The sequence below is a fragment of the Oreochromis niloticus genome, linkage group LG17, assembly GCF_001858045.2.
Source record: "Oreochromis niloticus isolate F11D_XX linkage group LG17, O_niloticus_UMD_NMBU, whole genome shotgun sequence".
In the NCBI taxonomy this organism is placed as follows: domain Eukaryota; kingdom Metazoa; phylum Chordata; class Actinopteri; order Cichliformes; family Cichlidae; genus Oreochromis; species Oreochromis niloticus.
The window spans coordinates 4,949,923-4,972,859 of record NC_031981.2 but is presented as its reverse complement, the minus strand read 5'-3'; the positions used below and the strand labels follow the sequence as shown (position 1 = coordinate 4,972,859).

Here is a 22,937-nt window from a genome sequence, read left to right as displayed (position 1 = left end):
TTTATCCCGCATCTCAGATGCCCACACCACTCATGTTTGCAGCACATGACTTCATGGTCTGGTTTTTAGATCATGTGCATGTGTACTCTATCTTGCTTCACATGGTAACATATAGAATTTAATCATGGTGTAATTTCTCCACCAGTAGTTTCTTATTATTTATCGATCTTTCATAATGGAAACAACAATTAACTAAATAAAAGAGAAATGAGCCAGATTCAGAGTGTCAAGAGTCTAATCCTAGAAATATTCCTACTGTGTGTCAACCAACCCACCTTTGTAGGGAATACTTCAGTATTCCCTACAAAGGTGGGTTGTGCAGTTTCTTCTTTTAAGTTGTTAAATTGCAGCTGTGTACAGTGGGGCAAAAAAGTATTTAGTCAGCCACCGATTGTGCAAGTGCCCCCACCTAAAATGATGACAGAGGCCAGTAATTTGCACCAGAGGTACACGTCAACTGTGAGAGACAGAATGTGAAAAAAAAATCCGTGACTACACATGGTAGGATTTGTAAAGAATTTATTCGTAAATCAGGGTGGCAAATAAGTATTTGGTCAATAACAAAAATACAACTCAATACTTTGTAACATAACCTTTGTTGGCAATAACAGAGGCCAAACGTTTACTATAGGTCTTTACCAGGTTTGCACACACAGTAGCTGGTATTTTGGCCCATTCCTCCATCCAGATCTTCTCCAGAGCAGTGATGTTTTGGGGCTGTCGCCGAGCAACACGGACTTTCAACTCCCGCCACAGATTTTCTATGGGGTTGAGGTCTGGAGACTGGCTAGGCCACTCCAGGACTTTCAAATGCTTCTTACGGAGCCACTCCTTTGTTGCCCGGGCGGTGTGTTTTGGATCATTGTCATGTTGGAAGACCCAGCCGCGTTTCATCTTCAAAGTTCTCACTGATGGAAGGAGGTTTTGGCTCAAAATCTCACGATACATGGCCCCATTCATTCTGTCCTTAACACGGATCAGTCGTCCTGTCCCCTTGGCAGAAAAACAGCCCCATAGCATGATGTTTCCACCCCCATGCTTCACAGTAGGTATGGTGTTCCTGGGATGCAACTCAGTATTCTTCGTCCTCCAAACACGACGAGTTGAGTTTATACCAAAAAGTTCTACTTTGGTTTCATCTGACCACATGACATTCTCCCAATCCTCTGCTGTATCATCCATGTGCTCTCTGGCAAACTTCAGACGGGCCTGGACATGCACTGGCTTCAGCAGCGGAACACGTCTGGCACTGCGGGATCTGATTCCCTGCCGTTTTAGTGTGTTACTGATGGTGACCTTTGTTACTTTGGTCCCAGGTCTCTGCAGGTCATTCACCAGGTCCCCCCGTGTGGTTCTGGGATCTTTGCTCACCGTTCTCATGATCATTTTGACCCCACGGGATGAGATCTTGCGTGGAGCTCCAGATCGTGGGAGATTATCAGTGGTCTTGTATGTCTTCCATTTTCTGATGATTGCTCCCACAGTTGATTTTTTCACACCAAGCTGCTTGCCTATTGTAGATTCACTCTTCCCAGCCTGGTGCAGGTCTACAATACTTTTCCTGGTGTCCTTCGAGAGCTCTTTGGTCTTGGCCATGGCGGAGTTTGGAGTCTGACTGTTTGAGGCTGTGGACAGGTGTCTTTTATACAGATGATGAGTTCGAACAGGTGCCATTCATACAGGTAACGAGTGGGGGACAGAAAAGCGTCTTACAGCAGACGTTACAGGTCTGTGGGAGCCAGGGATTTTCCATGTTTGGGGTGACCAAATACTTATTTGCCACCCTGATTTACGAATAAATTCTTTACAAATCCTATGTCATGGTCCTGGGTCGAGCGACCCAGTGTTTGGGTTTATGTATCTTTTATATTCTTTTGTGCCTTAGCTTAGTTCACCTTGCTTATTTCTAGATTGCAATTTAGCCTTGTTCCCTTATGTCATCTCCCCCTGCACTTAGTCTCCCTGGTTTCTGCGTCTACGTTTCTTGTCTATGCAGTTATGTTTAGTTCATGTCATATTTTATCTCCATGCCTAATCTCTGTTTCCTGTTTTACTTTGAAAGTCTGTATTCTATGTCAGTGTATTTAGTTTCACTTCTCCTGTCCTGTTGTTAGGTTCATGTGTGTCAGCTGTGTTCCCATGTGTGGCCACTTCCCCTGATTATCCCTCATGTGTATTTAGTCTCTGTGTTTCATGCAGTCTGTGTCGCGTCGTCTGTGTTCCTACCCTCCATGTTGTATCAGTCAGCCTTTGTACTCATAGTTCTGGTTACCTGTATCTTCATAGTTTATCCTAGTATTACTTTCCCAGTTTAGTTATAGTTTAGTTTTGTCACTGCGCTTCTGCCTTGTTTTCACCAGCCACAATAAAGGCTCGCTTTTGTTTAAAGTTCACTCCGTATCCTCACTTGTGTTCGCACCTGGGTCCATCACGCACACCACCGCACGGTCTGCCTCCGCAGATCGTGACAGTACGACGCGACCATGCCGGACCCAGCGACACAACAGACGGAGATCATCCGGACAGTGGAGTCACTATGCGACAAGTGGCTGCACTGTTCCAGAGAGGAGGAACGGGAAGAGTTAGCCCGCCAAGTAGGAGTGTGCGTGTCCGTGTTCCCCTGGTTATGGGAGACGCTGCACCCCCTCATCAGTGACTTTCTCGTCTCCACTCTCCGACTCCGCCCGCAGCAGCAGCTGCCCGGTGTGCGTGAATCGTCGCCAGAGCCATGCAGTTGCATTGTTACCCCGCTGCCTCACGAGCCAGAAACAGTCAGAGTCGGAACAGTGAGGCTCGCTGCCGACACACCGTCGGTTCGCGCTTCGTCGGCTTCCGCATCTTCGCCATCGCCTGACTGCACTACGCGGCGTACGGAGATGCCAGAGGCTATTGACTTCGGTGAGGAAGAGAAGCAGCAGGTGTTACGGGCGTATCGCGAGGACGAGCTCCGTTGGAAGCCCTGGCTCATCTCCGAGGAGGAGCTCTCGCCAGCCGCCCCGTCTCGGACCTGCCGCCCACCCTCGCCGCCTCGATCGGACTACTCGTCTCCGGCTTCCTACCTAGCACGGATGTGGTCGGAGGACGAGGAGCTGGTCGCCGTGGAAAGTCAAGTTTTATCCACGGCCGCTTCAAGGAGGAAGCGGCGTTCACGCCGCCGTCGCGCATCGCTACGGCCTGTTTTGCCCTCCACTGAGCAACACGAGGATATTGTGGAGGGCACGGATTTCGACCTCGAGGAGCGGCAGCGCGCCGTATGCGCGCAACTAGAAGAAGAGCTCCGGTGGGAGCCGTGGCTCGCTCCTAACTACGAAGAGATTTTCCGCGGAACTCGCCTGGCTCTCGGGGGTCCCGTGAGCTTCCAGGAACTCTCACCTACCGCTCCGTCATCACCCAGTTCCCCAGCCTCTGCGACACCGGCTGGTGCGCATGAGGCGCCGCTGTCTGGTTCGTCGGAAACGACAATCAAGAAGAGACAACGTGCGCGTCGCCGTCGCACTGCACAACGACCGGAGGTGAGTGAATGCAGTCTCTTATCATCAGCCCCCGTTGAAACTGTAGAAGAACTAGATTCAAAACTTCAGATTCAAGAGTCAAGGTTAAAAGAGACTCATAGCGTGAAGATGGCTGACTCTAGTACTGAGAATGGTATGGTCAGTTCGTCTGGCTTCTATGAACAAGGAGTAAGACCCACACAGGCTGTGAATCCCAGCACTGGAGAGTTTCCGCCTGTGCTCTTGTCACCTCCACCCAAACAGGAGTTTGACTGTCCAGCCCCTAAGCCGATTTGGGAATCCCCGGTTTCGTGTGTGTCTGTTAACGAAAATAAAGAGACTGTTTCAGAATCAGCCAGTGCTAACTTTAGGCTGAGTAATGCACCGCTAACCGAGCCACAGCCAAGAGATTTTGTTTCAAAGACAATCATGGACAAACCTAGTAATCCTGTAGGGACCTCTGACACTACACTTAGTTTGAAAGAGACTTCCACAGACCTTAATGTTAATTGTGTGGGGAGTGGGGTGGAAGTGTTTTCTTCTGTGTCATGTAACGTGCCTGGTGTTCCATCACAGACTGGGTTATCTGTGGCTAATGCCTCCCTTCCTGAGCCTGCTCTGCCCACCAATAAGCTACTCGAAGAAGGCCCCTGTGCTTTCATAGCAAGTAAGGCTATGTCAGAGGAGGCAGGTCATGAGATAAAGTATGAAAGGACTGTGTGTGAGATGATGTGTGACCATGTTTTGCCTGCTGTTCCTATATCCAATGAACTGAAGACTGAAGATGCTGATCATGAACTCACGTTAATCCGCCAAGACGAAAACATAAATGCAGATCATGGTAACCTGGACTGTGTAATGCCACAACATGAATTCTGTCTTCCTGAAGGTAACAAACAGGGCGATTTTGAACTGTTTTGCTCCAGCACTATTACCTCCAATCAGGAGATGGAGGCTGACATCAGGGTTAATGTGACACCGTTTTCTCCTGTTTCCGTGAACTCATCACTAGATAAGGTTTTGACCTTGAACAACGGTGTTTCCACTCATTCACAGCCTGATGTGTCACCTGCTGCAGTTAAGGGTTCAAGTGCTGTTTTACCTGTGTCTGTCTCTCAACTCAATAGAGCTATCACTCTGAAGCCACAGATCTCTACGGGTGCGGGTTCCAGCAAATGTGTCTGTCCAACATATCACAGCCATGCTACTAACATGCCATTAGTTAGGTCCATACCCGAGTATTTAATGTTTGTCCAGGAACCTCACCCTAATGGTCTAAGCCTTGTTTTTGTGGGTGAGGTGGCAATTCTTGTTTTTCGTATAGCTAATCCAGCCCCTCTGAGCCTTACACTGTCATCGATCAGGTCCAACAAGCTTAGGTCGACTCCTCCTGTGACTACAGAGACTGGGCCATTTGCCTTTAAGCCAGTTAAAACTGATGCAGACCCTGAGAACCTAAAGCTTGCTAGCACAGAACTGGTGGTCATTAACACTGCTCACTTCATGGACTCCTGTGCTAAGATAGTAAGCCCTATAGACTGTTTCTCACCTGCTCTCTCTCTGTGTGGGATTATGCCTCAACAGCCCGTTTTTCCTCAGCTCCCTGTCCAGTCAGCGGCTCAGCTCCCTGTCCAGTCAGCGGCTCATTCTGTATCTGCTGCTGGATGCCCGGGTGTGCCAACCTGGCACCCCGCAGCATCCCCGCTGCTTCACGCCACGTCAGCTGGAGGGCCCGAGGAGCCCGTCCAGCAACCGGCCACGTCAGCTGGAGGGCCCGAGGAGCCCGTCCAGCAACCGGCCACGTCAGCTGGAGGGCCCGAGGAGCCCGTCCAGCCTCAAGCCTCGTCAGCTGGAGGGCCCGAGGAGCCCGTCCAGCCTCAAGCCACGTCAGCTGGGGTTCAGGAGAACCGCACCAGCCTCATGCCACGTCAGCTGGAGGCCCGGGGAGCCCGTCCAGCCTCATGCCACGTCAGCTGGAGGGCCGGGGAGCCCGTCCAGCCTCATGCCACGTCAGCTGGAGGGCCCGGGGAGCCCGTCCAGCCTCATGCCACGTCAGCTGGAGGGCCCGGGGAGCCCGTCCAGCCTCATGCCACGTCAGCTGAAGGGCCCGGGGAGCCCGTTCAGCAACCTTCCTCGTCAGCTGGAGGGCCCGGGGAGCCCGTCCAGCCTCATGCCATCTCCGCTAACGGGTCTGGTGGTTCCGTTCAGCCGCCACCTGCTCCACCACCTGCGGCTTCCACGCAGTCACCAGCAGCGCCACCACCTGCGGCTCCATCGCCTGCAGCGCCTACGCCGTCGCCTGGTCCAGCTCCAGCTTCTGCTTCTGCCTCGCCTGGTCCAGCCTCTGCTTCTGCCAAACCATCGCTTCGTCCACGTCCGGCTCGGCCTGCTAAACGTCGTCCACGCCTGGTTTGGCGTCAGCGGCCACCTTCCAGGCCGCTGACTGGACGTCGTTGCCGTCATGGGCGACCCCCGGACCTGCTTCGTCCACATCGTCGCCACTGCCGTCCGCACGGCCGGCCCCCGGACCTGCTTCGTCGCCACTGCTGGCTCCGCGGTCGGCCTCCAGAACTGCTTCGTCTACATCGTTGCCCCTGCCGTCCGCACGGCCGGCCTCCTGACCTGCTTCGTCGCCACCGCTGGCTCCGCGGTCGGCCTCCAGAACTGTTCAGTCATGAACTGTTATGCCCTCGACCTCCGGGTCGGCCCCCTGAACTCATGAACTGTGGGCTGTTGTGTTGCGGCCCTCCAGGCCGGCCCCCTGACTTGTGTTTGGACTTTTGTCATGTGCTCCAGTGTTTTCCTGTCAGCTGTTTTTGGTTCATGTTCTGGGCCCTCCGTCCTGGTCCCCGCCGCCCGCCCGGGCTTGGTGGTCCGTTTTTTGGTTTGGGGCTGTCTGGAGCCAGCCCTTAGAGGGGGGGTGGTGTCATGGTCCTGGGTCGAGCGACCCAGTGTTTGGGTTTATGTATCTTTTATATTCTTTTGTGCCTTAGCTTAGTTCACCTTGCTTATTTCTAGATTGCAATTTAGCCTTGTTCCCTTATGTCATCTCCCCCTGCACTTAGTCTCCCTGGTTTCTGCGTCTACGTTTCTTGTCTATGCAGTTATGTTTAGTTCATGTCATATTTTATCTCCATGCCTAATCTCTGTTTCCTGTTTTACTTTGAAAGTCTGTATTCTATGTCAGTGTATTTAGTTTCACTTCTCCTGTCCTGTTGTTAGGTTCATGTGTGTCAGCTGTGTTCCCATGTGTGGCCACTTCCCCTGATTATCCCTCGTGTATTTAGTCTCTGTGTTTCATGCAGTCTGTGTCGCGTCGTCTGTGTTCCTACCCTCCATGTTGTATCAGTCAGCCTTTGTACTCATAGTTCTGGTTACCTGTATCTTCATAGTTTATCCTAGTATTACTTTCCCAGTTTAGTTATAGTTTAGTTTTGTCACTGCGCTTCTGCCTTGTTTTCACCAGCCACAATAAAGGCTCGCTTTTGTTTAAAGTTCACTCCGTATCCTCACTTGTGTTCGCACCTGGGTCCATCACGCACACCACCGCACGGTCTGCCTCCGCAGATCGTGACATCCTACCATGTGTATTCATGGATTTTTTTTTCACATTCTGTCTCTCACAGTTGACATGTACCTCTGGTGCAAATTACTGGCCTCTGTCATCATTTTAGGTGGGGGCACTTGCACAATCGGTGGCTGACTAAATACTTTTTTGCCCCACTGTATTTGGGGATGCTGTCTGCCACATCCTGCACTTATGAAGGGAATCTGTAAAGAAATTACACGCATGGTTTGTTGGCTTTGTAACTGATCGTGCAGCTGCTGTGATGGGCTGTAGAGAGGAGCAGCCACACTCCTGAGTGAAAAGATCAGTTCTAATCTGACAGTGCATCATTCACAAGCTAGAACCTGCAGTCCAGCATGCTGTAAAACACTACACAGAGACATTTTCAAATATGTATTAACTCTTAATCTCAAAGATTTGCTACTGATCAAAGATTTCCAGATGTGGGTAACAGAGGGCAATGCAGATGACGCTCTGCAGGAAAGAAGAAAAAGCCCATGATCAAAGCAGATTGTGATCTTAGGAATATAGAGGAATGTTTGTTAATTTATATAGCAATGGTATTTTGAGATTATTTCATATTAAATATATGCTCATTTAAGCTGCTATCTTGTCAAAAGGTGTCACTACAGCAGACAGCTCCACATGTTCAGGTGTGTTACACTGGATCCCGTTCATGACGCAACCTCGTAGGGGATTTGAATCTACAGCTGGAACTAAACCAGCCTACATGGAGCCACACCATTACATACTGCAGTTAAATGGAACAACAGCCCAAAAAATGCTAAATACCAGACAGATTGAATTCTTATACGTTAATATCTTTGTATTTCTTGAATAAATCAAATATGTCTGAAGAGGAAAATATGAATCTGAGAATACTGCACACATTAATTTACCTTATATTTAAATTCTCAACTGTTTTAGTTGAAGTCATGGATTCATGCAAAATCCAGGTCAACTTCAGCAAGAATTCTCTGGCAGAGATCATCTTTTACCAAAATTCTTAAGCAGAGCTAGCCCATAACGGCTTTTTACCTTAATAACAACAAACAAACACTTTACTAGCTTAAAAAAAAGATGGCTAACAGGAGGATGCGTACACTGTGACAAAATGTGAATGTGATCTACAAACAGTTTGCGTAGCTAGCTAAAAGTCAATGTTTTAGATGGCTAGCTAAGAGCTAAAAGTTAGCTAAAAGTGATCGATAATAATAATGTTACTATCATGATCGTAGCACATGTATGCACAAACACCATCACACATACAGCAATGAAATATCATCTATGTGTTTTTGAAAGTCTTTTGATTTTCATATGTATCGTCCACCAATGTTATGTCTTTTGTTTGCGTTTGATTCACATTTCATGTTCAAAGTACGTCGTTCTTACGCAATTTAACGGTCACCAACATTTATATTGTTGGACTCACCGCTTAGTAATGAATGAAGAATTTGAAAAACTGCTGCTAGTCAATAACTTTTCAATAGTAATCCAACAGTAAATGATAATTATAACTAATTATCCAAATATTTAATAAACACTGCTAGCTAAAATGTTCACCTCTAAGAAACTGAAGTACTACAAACCCGGCTGAGCTACTAGAATCTAATCATTGTCATAATTCGCTTAAATTAGAGGAAAAATTGTTGTTGATGAAGAAATATTCATATGACATAGGAAGCTCATAGACAGAGCTACAGGACATCTGACAAAGAAGGCTGGGAATAACCGTGCAGGACAAAAAACATTTTGCAGGTAAAAGAAAAATGAACCTACCACATTGTCAGTCTGGTTGATGCCCAGGAGGAAGACAAGCTCAGAGAAGAAGAGCGCTGCCACCAGGTTCCTGTGGATGGCGTGGAGGTTGGTACGGAGCCTGCGCAAGAGGCACAGCAGGATGAAGGTGATCAGGAGGAGAAACAGGGACACGGAGACTGTGGTGTATGTGACGATCTTCAGAGGCAGGACATCGCCGTGCTGTGGAGAGCAGTTCCAAGACAGCGAGTTGGTAATCAGTAACAACAACTAGGTGTTTTAAAACGAAGCTGAAATGAGATCCGTTTTAAGCGCTACCTCTCTTTTGGAAATGTCCATCAACACAGCAAAACTGGTCATGTGGTTACACTGACAGCTAATGTGGGTGTTGTTCCTGTTGAGCACCTCGCAGCCTTTAGAGGACCAGCCGCCTGTGCCTCCGCTCCTAAACACGAACACAAGCACAGGAGAGACCAGTAATGTATACACTTAAAGCCATGTGAAAACAATGCATTTAACTACAATGTATTTCAAATTTAACTCACCCGACTGAGTGGTCCCAGAACACGCAGACGGGTTTGGTTCGCTCCTCTGTCTCCAGCAGGGTGTACTCCAAGATGACAGGGGGGTCCAGGACGGTAGGAAGAGGCTCACCTTCGCTGTGGATCGTGGCGCTCACGATGGCTGTGTTGATCACCGGACGGTTGGGGACTCTGGAAATACACATTGTACACTAACATTCGCATAAAGTTTTCTCTGCACCTTCTGGTGTTCACCACTTGTTAGTTCTGAGCAAGAAGTTAAGCACAATAGCAGTAGATGGCTTTCACAGAGTTCAGCCATAGTTTACCTCAGACTCCTGCGGTCTGCGTCGTATCTTTCTGGAAGGAGCTTTCCCAGCGACTTGTACACTATCACCACAGCAACAGGCAGAGGGGCAGGTGGCTCGAGATGGCGGCGTTTCCTATCTGAAACTGTGTGCTCCTCCTCTAGGACAGCTTCTGTCTGAGCTGGAGGGGCAGGAGTGGGCTCTGCTGATGTCAGAAAGAAAGAAGATGAAGCTTTAAAAGCAGAAAAAAATTTGACTGAGGTCTGATTGAGGCATCATTCCCACCTTTGTTTCCCTGAGTACCGATATTGAACTGTGGGAAGCGGACAGAAGACCCGAGCTCTTTGGGGTAGGCCTCCTGGATTTCCCGGAAGCGAGGAAATGTTGCCCTCTCTGGGTTCGACACATCCAAGTAGTCCACGGTTAGAACTGAAATAAACAGGAGGAGACACAGTAAAGACTTGTGTTATCATTTTTTTTTTCCTGCAGCTGAAGCACAATTCAATTATAGTTTGGAGACTCACTCATGTTTTCAGTGACGATGGTGAAGGGCTTCAGGTAGGTTTTCCGGACATTCTGTGCCAGCGTGCTCGCGTAGTCCTCAAAGTTGCGGAGCAAATGTGCGGTCCCGCTCTCTGTCCTTTGGATTTGGTCCCAGTGGTCCTTGGTGTTGGGATCCAGTATGGCGCTGCCTGCTCGCACCAAGTTCTGGAAAAAACACAAATTGCCAAGTTACGATTGGAAAAGGAATTTATATATACAAATAAAAGCAGCAATGGATAAAGTTGTTCACCCAGTGAGCATCAACCAGTGGAGGGCAGCATGCCACCAATGTTCCCAGTGCTCACATCATATGTATTTTTATAATAATTAAGTGCATAAGGCTACCTCATTAAACTCTGCATCCTTCATGGCGGTGAGATCAAACCCGGCCTGGCGGCTTTCGTACTGCAGAACATAATTCAGAAGCTGGGCGGCCATCTTCACGTCATTGCCGTAGTAATGTGACGTGTTGTTGGTGGCGCTTTGAAGCAAACGCACAATGGTCTTGGAGCGTTCGCTGTCCATCCTTGAACTGTTGCGGCGGAGATCGTCATTCTAGAAGAAGAGAGTGGAGGATGCAAAGAGAGGGAGAACGTCACAGGTTCAGTCTGATAAAAGCCTCTGTCTGCTTTCATGCTTATTTCTGTCTTTTATTCACCAGTTTTTTCAGATGTGTGAAGGCGACGGTGGTGCAGTTGAAGAGCTCAGGTGCCAGCCAGCCCTTCTCATCACTGCAGTGGCGGATGGCAGTGCCTGGAAAAGAACAAATAACATAAAAAACAGAGGACACGGAAATCATTTTCCTCACAACTGTTTCCAAGACATGAAGAGAGAAGAAAACACTGTGAGGAAATTCTATAGCATTAAAATTTTACATGTGTCCAGTTACATAATTACAGATTTTGCATTGAGGTATAAATTTGCAAAAAGGTCCAAAAAATGTAAGTGCTATGATGTCAGAACATTTGACTGTTTTACTATGATCACATATTTTCTCGCATACTTTAGAGATTTATGTTTTATTACGTGTTTGTCTATGTATGTTTTTAAATAATTTATTTATTATCTTAACTACTTAACAACCTTTTATTGTTGCCTCAAACAGTTTTATTATCTTAAAATACTTTTGTTTCACATGAAATTAGATATGAACCAGTAAATGCATCAAAGGTAATATTAAAAAGTTATAGACATTATTGAATGTATAAAATGTTGCATAAAAAACTATTTTCATGATATATAGTTATATAATTATATAGTCCTGTCTTGTTTTTTTCATTTTGTATTTAATTATTCAATATTTGTTTCTAATTTTAATTTGTTTGTATCTTTTAATAGATTAGCTGGAAACAACTATTTGTTATAGTAACCAATCAGACAACAGGGACAAACTGACTTCACAATAGACTTTGAATGACAGCCTCCTCACTTATATGAAGAATAAAGTACTACTAGTAAGTAGTAGTAAGTACTAACAGTATAGTATAGTAAGGATACAAATTTTTAAAAAGGCACATCGTACACAACAAAAAACTCAAATCAGATCGTGATCAGAACTGTTCTGAAGATGTGCAGCAGTTAAATACCTGATGAGTGTAAGAGCATTCTTTCCTGTCTCAGTGCTTAAATGTAAAACTACACCAAGTTTTTACAGTCAGGTGGTGTTTGGGAAAGTCTCACCGTTGTAAAGGAAGAAATGCTGCCACTTGGAGCTAAAGGAGGGCACCGAGCAATGCTCACAAATAAATTCCCTATTGAGTGCTGGGAGACAACAAAAAGGGCACCATGGTGACTGCAGTTACCAAGGGAGTAACCAGGAAAGAGGCAGCATTTTACTGGGACAGGCCAGTGACCTCCACTCTTGAGCTCACCTTTCTCATACACAAAGTGAGCAAGAGGAATGGTATCGCCGCCAGCTCTTAATGTACCTGACGTACCTTGACGGTGCTTTATTGCTGTGTTGTTAAGCCTTGGAGAGTAAAAGAGAGTGTGCTGTTTAAAGTACTCACCAAAAGATCCTTCGGGACATTTCATAGCAGCAGGGCGTCCAAATTTTGTCTTGGGCCACCAGATGCCAGAATCAAAGGCCTTTGGGCAGCCCTCATACACCACTGTGGACAGGAGGGTAAAGCTTAAAAACAGTCTTAAAACACAGTAATTACTTTTTGCATTGCACGTGGCATGATGCTTAAACTGGGCCTGCTAAAAACAAATGACAAACTGAGGTTCAATCAGCTAAAAAACAAAATAAAACAAAAAAAGCATCGATTTAAAAGGCAAACGTCAGCCATTTTTCCACTTTAAAATGCGACCCGGCTGATCCGTTTTAACGACCTTATAAAACAGCCAGACAGAAAAACACACAGAAATTCAACCAAATTAATCCTGCAGAGCTGTTGCACAAGCTGCAAGACATAATTCATGTCAGCGTATTTGACAGCCAGGACAAACCAGATTTGGACCTGCAAGCTTGCACAAGCTATGATACATAACTTAGCCAGTGTGCTTATTCCAAGCTTCTCCATTCAATACAATAAGAATAATTAAAACAGGGACTGGTTGAAGGTCATTTCTTTGAAACCACATTAACTGTGAAACTGTGTTTAGTCCAGAACAGACATGCAGGCATGAGGTCTATCAAAGGTAGCTACATCTTAGTGAGTGATATGAATCTGAAAAAACGCACTAAATCCACTCCAACATTTTGGCTAAACAACAATACTCGGACAATAGATAAGGGTTTCATGTCCTTTAAAAGTCCAAGCACGTTCTCAGCCTCCAAAAGGCTTCCTATTAGGTCAAACAGTAAGCACACTGACATTCATTTTCTGTTGGGGGACTTTGTGGCTTTGTCTTCTGTTCATCTCTACTGTATTGTGTGTGTGCAGTCCCGGAGCCAAGTTAGCCACTGAGCCAGACTTGCCTCTTCTGCTTGACTGGGTGGTGACAAAGATGCAAAGTTAGCTTGACTACAGCACCAGCAGATGTGAGCGACACCATTTGTCTCTTTTTGACGCTTTGTTGAAGGATCCGGACCCAGTTTGTGAACCGAGAACAGCTAGAGTTAGAATGCACACGACTTTTGAAACGACCTTTTATTACTGTCACCTTTAGTTATTCTGATCTGACCTTCATGGCGTCCCTTTTCATACACAGTTAATTATTCATGGGCTTCTATGGGACTCAATAAATGTCTATCTATATTGTATCCTGAATTATTAATTTTTAATCCTTATTCACAGAAGTTGAAGTGTACTCTTTTATAAAGGCTAATTAATCAATGATATTGCTACCTTCTCAAATATTTCTTTCACATACCTTCGCATCCAGTGGGAGTGACTTCAGCGAAGGGATTATCGCACTGGTTGCACTGGCGACCGATAACTCCTCCCTTGCAGGGACACTGTCCAGTGACGGGGTCGCAGGTTCGAGACTCAGAGCCCATAGGGAAACAGTCGCAGGGGTAACAAGCGTCCTCTCCCTCTGGACGATAGTGATTATCCTGCAGGAAGTTTGGGAGAGAAGACACACATCACTGAGCAGGAAGGAGATTTTGAGACTTTGAATTTTACATGAATTTGCTGCTAATATGAACTAAAAACCTCCTTCAAGAAGAAACACCGTAATATTTGTAAAACCTCTCTTATTATGTACGTATTTACCTTGCAGCGGCACTCCCCGGTGGTCTTGTTGCAGTTTTTATGAAATCCTCTGCTTGTGTCACAGTTACACGGTCCACACATGGGACTGCCCCACCAACCCTCGTGACATTTCTCTTCCACTCTGCCATTAAAGACAACAGGAGATGTCAAAATCAAACGCAAACTGCAAAGTACAATTACAATGCAAAAGTGATTTTATTTATCAAAACAAGTAGAAGATGTCATCGGCAGGTACGAAAAGAAAAAAATCAAGTTTGCTGTGTTTGCGGAATAGCTTCATCCCCCTATCTACACGGAACAGAGATAAGGGTGCCGTGGCCAAGGCGTGCCCTTCTCTCCTCAACCTCTTTCCTCTCAAGATCAGCATTAGCTCATAGCAGGTTAACTTGATAAGTATAATTCAAGTGATTTGATTATGTGATTATTATTATTTGATTTGACTTTTGCTTTGCTTCGGCTAAACTTTAATAAAATATACTGTAGTCAAAAAGTCTAAATTGTGGACATCCCCTTTTTAACCCTTATGAAACACTAAAGGCAAAAACCTGTGAATTATTGTAACATTACTCAAAGGGTGAGGGGCGGAGCTTAACCAGAGGGTACCCCTGGCAACCACTCGTTTAGCAGTAGTAGGACCGGCTCCATCCAAGCTACTGGAGAATACTCATAGGATCAGAGACTCTGAGTTTTTAAACAGTGAGCCAGCTCCAGACCTGGGTTTTGCCTGGTCAAGATCTAGCACCAGTTTGATTCCAGTTGAAGACACAAATCCCCTTTGGGTTTGCATCTCCTGTAAATCTACCTGCTATGGTGACCCCTTGTGACCAGGGAGTGGCTGAAAGTAGCTTTTCTAAAAAGCCATGCACTGCGTGATCTGGTTGTGACATGCTGCTGACTTGGTATCAGCGCCTACAATCCAGCGAACAGTCGATTATCTCTTCAGTTTATCACCAAATAAACAAATCTACAGTAAACTTCCTCTGCACTTTTAAGCCAGTCACTCAGACACACACGGACTTTCTTTTTCTTCCTCGAGATGCAATCTCTGCTGGTGCAATGCGATCCGACAGGGGACGAGCGGCAGGATGAGGGAAGCAAAGACTAAACACCTGTGGAGGAGCAGTCAAGCATTCAGGGGGAATCCCACATCCTGCTTAAGACAGGAAGTGATGCGTGTCATAGGGGACAGGGTTCACAGGGAAATGAGTGATTCTCGATCGGGGCTGGCTACTTTACAGAAATGCTTACACCACTGCTCGACTAATTCCCAAATAAATGGCTGATCTGTCCCTCTCTTACTCTCAGGCACCCATACACACACTGTCAGGCTCGGATTACTGACTAATAAAAATGCCCTGAAGGACCGGCAACAATACAGAAAGAGAAAGAAACCTCAGTGAACCAAAGAGGATTAATGAGCTTTGTCTTTGTGGGAGGCAATATCCATTTTTAGTCTGGTTTGTTTATAACATCTGGATATTGTGTCTCGCACACAGGTCTGCTTTCAGTCTGCTAGCAAATTGATTCCATGTTATTAACATTTTATTACCATCTCAATTCACTAGAGTCAATGAAAGTATCAGACCTGGGGCCTATCTTCAAAGCAACCATTTAAATATCACTGCATTACTCCAGTGGCGTTATACAAGTTGTACATGTGGTGTTGTACAAGAAAACCCTTCTCCCTGCCTGCCCTCAGAAAGAAACCTTACTTGTTTTCACAGTACTGGCCATAGTAATTTTGTCCACATTCGCAGGTGTAGCCATGGGAGGAGCTTGGTTTGCGGACGCACGTGGAAACGTGCTCACAGGGGTTGAGCTTACAAGCGTCCACGCACTCTTTTCCAAAGTAGCCTGCAGGAAAGGCAGACAAACAAGAACTCAACTCAAGTCTAAAGGAGTGAAATATAGATATTTACATTCACACACCTTTCTTAAGAGGCAACGTGTTGAGCTCTCTCAACCAACTTACGTATGTTTTTTTTTGCTTGTGCATCTTACCTGGGTCGCAAGCACAGGTGTGTGTGCTCCAGTCGTCAATGCACTGGCTATTCTCTGGGCAGATGTTGGAGTCGCACGGGTCAGCCAGATCACAGCCGTTTTCCACACGGATCTTCAGGCCCTGAGCCATGTTCACATTGGCCACGTTGTTGGATGTCTCACCCATACGCACACCCTAATGGAGAGCGCACATTCATGAAGGGGACAATCAGAAAATAGGTTGTAGAAGAAATAAAATGCAACATTCAAAGCGCATGCCCACCCACCTGTATGCAGCCAACAAATCCTTTGATGACATCGTTTCTCTCCCCGGGCAAACCCCCAACATGAAGAGTTTGCAGCTTGAGGCCTGGGAGGTCATTGCCGATCTCGACTGACTTCTGCTTAAAAATAAGACAATAATTAAAAATAATACAGCCTTTCTTGACTACCTTTATCATCCATAAAGTAAGACGCCCTGTACCTCATACATGCCGTAGTCCAGAGAGACAGCTGCCATGTATTTGATTTCCTTGCCATCTTTGATGCTTTTCAGTTCAATCAGCAAGTGGTGCCACTCCCCGTCATTGACACGCACTTGAGGAAAGCTCAGCGATGCCACCAACTGGTGCCTCAGCAACACTTCCATACGGACCCGCTGCTCACTCACCTGGAAAGAGGGGGGTGCAGAAACTGAGAACTTCCCACTCATTTTAGAGTTAGACTAGAACCTGTATACAAGCTTAAATTGCAAACTGCTGAGGGTGACAGTTTTCCTGACAATGCTTACCATAAGGTTGATGGTAGAGGAAGGCCCAGCATTGACCTGCATCAGGGTGCCAGCAGGACGCCGGGTGCGGAACATTAGGCCAATATACCAGGGAACAGCGACGGTGATGTCCGGGTTGCTCCAAGACACCAGTGCCTCTCCGTCAAAGAACTGAGGGGATGGCATCACTGGGAGGGACGAGAATCAGGTCGTATGCACAAACTCATTAGTGTTTGAGATAAATGTGTTTAAACATCAGATGAGAACTGTAGGAACTACATATGAATCAACGCAGCATTAAGCACAGGAAAACATTTTCTGTGGCTGTACATAGCAACAATAGGTAACTAGTAGCAATGACTTTTCTCTCGTTTTTTTGGTTCTTTTTATTTCTACACCTTTTTTTCTTATTTTCTTCCAGCATTTATGTTCCAGCATGTGATATAATTACTACTTTATTCTGGAAAATAAAGGATTACTTTCCAAAAATTCTTTCACGAGCATAGTTAAAAAGGGATTCTGAAAGTCTAATTAAACTCCTACAGACGTGAGTTTTTTTCTAAGCTCTAATTTGATGCTGAGTAAGCAAACAATGTCCTCGAGCTGTCTGCTCTCCTGAGGGTCGATCTCAGTAGGGCACACAGTGTTTCCACCTGTGTAATCCTCAGCTATAGCATGTTCTCTGGTCCCCGGGCTACATACTTCAACTGAAGCATTCACAGATACACCCACACAAAAGCTGTAATTACGAGACGAAGCATTTATTTGTTCATGGTAGCAGGTAACTATCATTTAGTTTAGTCCTCCGCGAACTAAAAAAACCCTCTTCGTGGATAATACGGTGGCCCTGAGAGGCCAAACGGAAAACACCAGCAATAAGAAAAACGCTGCAAAAGCTCACAAAACACAACGGAAATAGGAAAAACGAAAACGGAAATAGGAAAAACAGAAATAGGAAAAATGAAAATGGCAACCACAGCGGTACACGTCAGCCTCCTAGTAGACACCTGCATCGCCTTCTCTACTTATTGCATTTGCGAGATTTTCAGAAAACTTACTCTGACCTTTAGGTTGGGGTCACTGAGATTTGACCTTGTCAGAGATTTTTAGTAGATGCACCTACGGTATCAATTTGAAGCTCCTATGACACCTCGTTCTCCAGTTATTGCATTCTCAAACGATAATACCCCATCAGCCTTTTAGAACAAAAAACATCTATCTATGTATCTGAGGCATTTTCTGTCTGTGCATTGCACCAGTAGGGTACATGAATGCAGCTTGCTCACCAAGCAGCACTCCATCTTGTAATCCAAATATGATCACCTCTGGCTGCAGAAGTCATTGAAATTGCTACCTCCATCTTTTACATACAGTCTGTGGAACGCGAATGCACATTAGAGCAATTGAACCAGGTCTAGGGACGGGTTAAGTTTCTTAAAAAATACACACACACAAAAACAACAAAGTCCAGTAGTTGGTATCAGAAGCAAACAAAACCAAGCCAAGTGGGTGACTACCAGGGAGATTCTGCCTCTCTGTGACAGTCTAGTCTTGACGATTTTGGCTCCACAACAACAAAATCTCTCGTTTCTCATGTGGCAGCGAAGTGTGTGAAGCCTCAAACCAAATGTGTCAACAAGCAGCCGAGCAGCCAAAACCTCTTCCCGGCTTGCTGTGATCCCGGCCCAGTTCAGATACAGGATACTTGGGCCTGGCACTGACTGGGCGGCCACCTCACAGACGAGAGGGCGAGGAGAGGTATTCACACCTTTACACATTGTTTGGAACTCGCCCTGAAGCAAGGATTCAAAGATTCAACTTTTTATATAAGAACACGAGAGGGGTTATGGAGCATAAATAATAATAGCTGTTGGCAGATAGAGATATGGATATCAAGATACCCTTAACAAAACCATTACCTTACACTTTACCTTTCAATATTGTTATCTGTGTACTCTGATTACCCATCTATTTACATGTACCTTTTCCATTATAACATAAGCCGCTAGTCACACGTGGGCTGAGGTGGCAACAAAGATCAGTAGAGCTGATATCACACAGAAATCTGTTACACTTTATTTCCATCTTCAGTCTGACACTGTGTGTTTACTCTAATTAATTTCCAAGGATGAGTCCTAATTAGCTACTAGTGACCAGTGTTCAATGCCTCAGTCTCGTGAACACGCAAATTTAGAGCGTAGTGAACTTTGAGAGGCTTCCAAAAAAAACCTCAATCCAGTTTTCCCTGTTGGAAGTGTTCAGCTTGACAGTGTTTAGCAACATCTTTAGTCCCGCCCCTGGTGCTGATTGGCTAATCATTAATTCCACCACAGCTCTCACTGGACTTTTTAAACTGAGAACCTACCGCTACATGTCACCATGCCAGATTAATCAGTAAGAGCATGCAAGATTGAAATTTTCACAGCCCCAGGTGAATGTGTGTTTATCTTTCATTTCAATCTGTGAGTCTGGGTTTTGATAAGTGACTCAGAGCCAAAGTTTGATCTTTTGTCCCAAAACTCCACATCTAAGGCTGCGGTGAGTGATTCTGGTGAACAGAGGCTGCGTGAGTCACGCTGAGTCAAAGAAACTGCTGCTTATCCCATGTGATCCCCCAAACACACACCATTTCCTGGAAATAGGTAAACAAATGTACACACACACACACACACAGATGAGCAAGCGGACACTTGCACCTTTGGCCAGAAACACGTTTGTCTATGAATGCAATAATACAATGAACCTTTGAATGATCTTGCAAACTCATAAGGAAGCACAATGGATTTATTTTACACTGGATTCCCAAAATCCCAAAACACACTGTCCACTTTTGCTATAAAACTAACCAAATCACCCACACACATTTCTTACCTTGCTCACAGTTCTTGCCACCGTAACCAGTAGGGCAGTCACAGATGTAAGTGTTCCACTTGCTGACGCACGTGCCTCCGTTTTGACACACACCATTTGTGCAAAAGTCTTTCTTTGCTGGACATCCTGAGCATATAAAAGTAAATAAAAACAGGGGAAATTTAAGCTTTGTTTTTCATGACAGCTTTAAAAGTCGGTTCCAGAAATGAGCAAGGATAGAAACGCTGCAGAGGGAACATCTTAACCTTCTGTGGTGCCATTGTTAGCAATGAAGCTGCCCATGTCGATGGGCTTGCTGTCGATGCGCAAGTTTCTCATGCAGCCCACAAAGTTCCTGTTCCTGACTGGGAAGTCCTCTGGCAGGTTGGGAACCCCACCCAGTAACAGCGGCCCTGTCAAGTCCAGTGACCTGCAAGAAAATGCAGACAGAACATGAATGAGACAGATCAAAACTGCAAAATCCTCAAAGTGGGCCCATCATGATCTTTTCCACCTACTTCTAATAAATGGAGTTAAAGAGAGTAGTTTTGGCTTTGGTGTTTTAGCTGCTCCCTCATTAACCTTCACTATGATCGGTATTTCTGGTTAAAGGTTATGAGTCTTTTGGTACCGGGCCGCGAGAGTTGAGGCTCAGGTGTGAAATTTATGGTTTTCAGGGTTTTTATCGTTAACTCGGTTTCTCTGCGTCTTTTCCCGTGTTGTAGTTGTGCGTCTTATTTTGAAAGAAATATTTACGCGTTATCATAACGACCAGAGAGCATTAAGGGGCAGAGAGGAGGATATTACTCTCAATGTTGTTGGCGCATTTCAGGAGGACGCTGCTAATAAAGTTACACAATTACACAGTGAATTCTTGTTTATTATTATATTTACAAAATATCACAGTTTTTGTCTCGGTCGTATCATTTTATTTTGTTGTATTTGTCCGCGACACCTTAAAGGCCGGTCTGACATTAAACCGGTCCGTGGCACAAAAATGGTTGGGGACTGCTGGTCTAAATAACATCGCCTGGTTGGGAACATGAAGGCCTCAAACCATGAATCTTCTAGACATTCAGCAAATCAGCAGAAATCTGCAGGTTTCTTTAGACTAACGTTCAGCCATAAACTTCAGTGCTCTAGGGTGACGTCTTAACAGTTATCCAGAAAATTCAGATTTTCTTTTTCTGCCTCAACAGGCCTCACTCTGCAGCTTCAGTCACAATCTGGATTCTGCTTCGAAAGTGAAACCTCTCTGTCTCTAGCCACTTTCCACCACATAAGACGCAGCAGTCTAATTATTCCAGCGTGATCAAATTAAAGCATCCTCAAAACGCCTCTCAGCGTCTGTGACCTGTGCAACAAGTTCCTGAAAGTATGTAAGCTCATTAGCTCCCCTTTGAAGCTTTCTCTCTCTCTCCCTTTCAGTCCCCACCCTCTACAAACTAAATGGGCCTCAGCATGCAAGCTTTCCAAAAGACTCAAAAAAAAAAGGCACTGTAAAAATAAAAATTGATGAGTGTGTAATAAACACACAGTTAATCCTGTAAAGCCTGCGCTGAGATGAGCTTTTGGTTGTCTGACAGCAGAGAGGCCACACGGATGAGCACGGAGATTAGGAGATAAAAGCGGGAGAGGATGGCAGAATGTGAGTTGTGTAATCTGCTGTAATGAAGGCGATTTGGCGTAGCCCCCGAGGTGCAACACATTCCCTCATTAGTCTGACTAGTTTGAGTGAATGTGTGTGGGAAGAGGTCCAAAGAGAAAAAGAAGGAAGAGAAAGTGGGTGAAAGAGGTTCCTTCTTACTTCTTCTGTCCAATCTGGGTACCCTGCGCGGCGCAGGAGTAGTTCCCGATCTGCTGTCCGAAGCGGATCGCCATGGATATGTCACAATCGTCGATGGCGACCATAGCCACTTTTTCTCCAGACGGTCCAAAAGGGTTCCCCACGCTCACCATTTTAGGCTGAAACACAGAATGAAACACAGATCACGGTCATTCATCGGCATTTAAAAATGATAGTGGGGGTTTGAGAAATCCCACTCACTGTATCTTATTCCCTGCGTGAGTGTGCTTTGCTACAGTAAATTGCCTCAACTGACTGAATTTGGTTAAAACATTTAATGCTCGATTACTTTCTTTGTTTCTTTCACACAACGTGAGAAATCTGGCAGGGGCGGCAGCACGATCAGCGCGGGTCAGCGCTACACAAACAACGTCTAGCTGACTTTAGCGGCGGCGCTCAGGCCTCTCCGGGCTTAAGATGACAAAAAAGCCCATTGTGCATTAGCTCACACCTAATGATTACAAAGTAGCCTAATTCTTCCATCAAGGCCCGTGGCCGACGAACGCTGATCTGAGAAAATGTGGCTCGGCTTAGAAAATCAGGCCACAAAATCGCTTTAGAGTTTCTAATATTGAAGCTGAGAGCGAAGTTCAATGGAGCATTTCCCTAACAATAGCGGCTTTGGAACAGGAGCAGAGTTTAAATCCAAAAGAGTTTCCACCAGGGAAAAAAAAGGAAGTAGATTCATGGTTAAAGCTGAGATTTATTGCGAATTCTTTACAAATGAAGCACTCGTATTTCGTTGTGTTGCATTGAGTGCCTTACAGCAGATGGAATCATAAGTTATGTCACTCTGCTATCTCTACCAGGGTTATGGTATATTTCTGCTGTGCATAAAGACGGCGGCACTAAAGCTCTGAGATCTGATCGTGGCGCTGTGTTTATATAAAGTTTACATAAGGCTGACAGGCTGAACAATAGCAAGAGAGGCTTTCTAACCACTTAGCAATAGGGATGGGAATCCCAGAGTAAATCAGAGAAACTACACTGAAGCGCCTGAAACATCCAGGGAACTGAAGGAGAGCAAAACACCCCCTGAAAACTCTGAAAGCAGGGATCGAGTATTTATTCTTGACACTGTGGTATCAGCGTTTACGTGTCTAGTTTAGTATATTTAATGAAGCTGAGCGAAGGCTTTATGGTTAGGTATGACTGCATTATTTTAAGACGAAAAATTCATGCAATAGAAGAGATGAGGAGGCATAGAGATCATGTGTGTGCATTCTCTGCTACATTAATCGGTTTAGAGTAATGAGATACTGGTGGGGCAGATACAGGAAACAAAAGAAGAACACAGAGGGGGGGAAAATGGCAAAGGACAAAAAAAGAGGAAGTCCAGAGAAAAGAGACAAAAGAGAAAATGGCAGACGGGCAAAAACTGAGCAGCACAGGGCTGCACTGTCTTCTATTTTGGCTCAGGTGGGCTCCGGTCCAGCCATAACTCTAACCCACAGGGAGGGGGGTTTTTTTTGGGTCACGGCCACTCCCTTCAAAATGCCCCATTTCCACAGATTCTATAAAACACACTTTCACACTTTCAATAAGAAAAACAGGAAGTATGGCACGTCTGACACCGCTGCTGTTTTCTTTCTCTTTCACATGTAATCTCATTTGTACAGGCTTTAGGTGGAAATGTCGTGC

At 45.5% G+C, this 22,937-nt stretch overlaps 2 protein-coding genes across 7 annotated transcripts in view; one reads left to right on the top strand and one right to left on the bottom strand.

Annotated features, from left to right (window-relative positions):
* Positions 1-22,937, bottom strand: part of celsr1a (cadherin EGF LAG seven-pass G-type receptor 1a) — a 100,862-nt gene that overhangs the window by 13,896 nt on the left and 64,029 nt on the right. For 4 of the 5 annotated variants that reach the window (XM_005451765.4, XM_005451760.4, XM_019347004.2 and 1 more), the window contains exons 7-25: positions 21,258-21,415; positions 19,717-19,880; positions 19,472-19,597; positions 16,622-16,788; positions 16,316-16,501; positions 16,119-16,232; positions 15,853-16,027; positions 15,564-15,705; positions 13,852-13,972; positions 13,508-13,691; positions 12,199-12,300; positions 10,848-10,942; positions 10,535-10,744; positions 10,171-10,354; positions 9,932-10,075; positions 9,668-9,851; positions 9,363-9,530; positions 9,136-9,262; positions 8,839-9,039 (exon numbers count right to left, since the gene is read on the bottom strand). In XM_005451765.4, the coding sequence (XP_005451822.1) occupies positions 8,839-9,039; positions 9,136-9,262; positions 9,363-9,530; positions 9,668-9,851; positions 9,932-10,075; positions 10,171-10,354; positions 10,535-10,744; positions 10,848-10,942; positions 12,199-12,300; positions 13,508-13,691; positions 13,852-13,972; positions 15,564-15,705; positions 15,853-16,027; positions 16,119-16,232; positions 16,316-16,501; positions 16,622-16,788; positions 19,472-19,597; positions 19,717-19,880; positions 21,258-21,415 (2,952 nt within the window). The remainder of the gene's footprint in view (positions 1-8,838; positions 9,040-9,135; positions 9,263-9,362; positions 9,531-9,667; positions 9,852-9,931; positions 10,076-10,170; positions 10,355-10,534; positions 10,745-10,847; positions 10,943-12,198; positions 12,301-13,507; positions 13,692-13,851; positions 13,973-15,563; positions 15,706-15,852; positions 16,028-16,118; positions 16,233-16,315; positions 16,502-16,621; positions 16,789-19,471; positions 19,598-19,716; positions 19,881-21,257; positions 21,416-22,937) is intronic. The other variant, XM_019347003.2, reaches the window with a different exon arrangement.
* Positions 1,823-5,723, top strand: LOC112842643 (uncharacterized). Of its 2 annotated transcripts, XM_025899606.1 has the most exons (3): positions 1,823-3,512; positions 5,076-5,259; positions 5,385-5,723. In XM_025899606.1, exons 1-3 carry the CDS (start codon positions 2,484-2,486, stop codon positions 5,591-5,593), a joined length of 1,422 nt encoding a protein of 473 aa, XP_025755391.1. In that variant the 5' UTR covers positions 1,823-2,483; the 3' UTR covers positions 5,594-5,723. The 2 variants fall into 2 exon arrangements, with proteins under 2 accessions (XP_025755391.1, XP_025755390.1); XM_025899605.1 differs by having other exon boundaries at positions 1,823-5,259.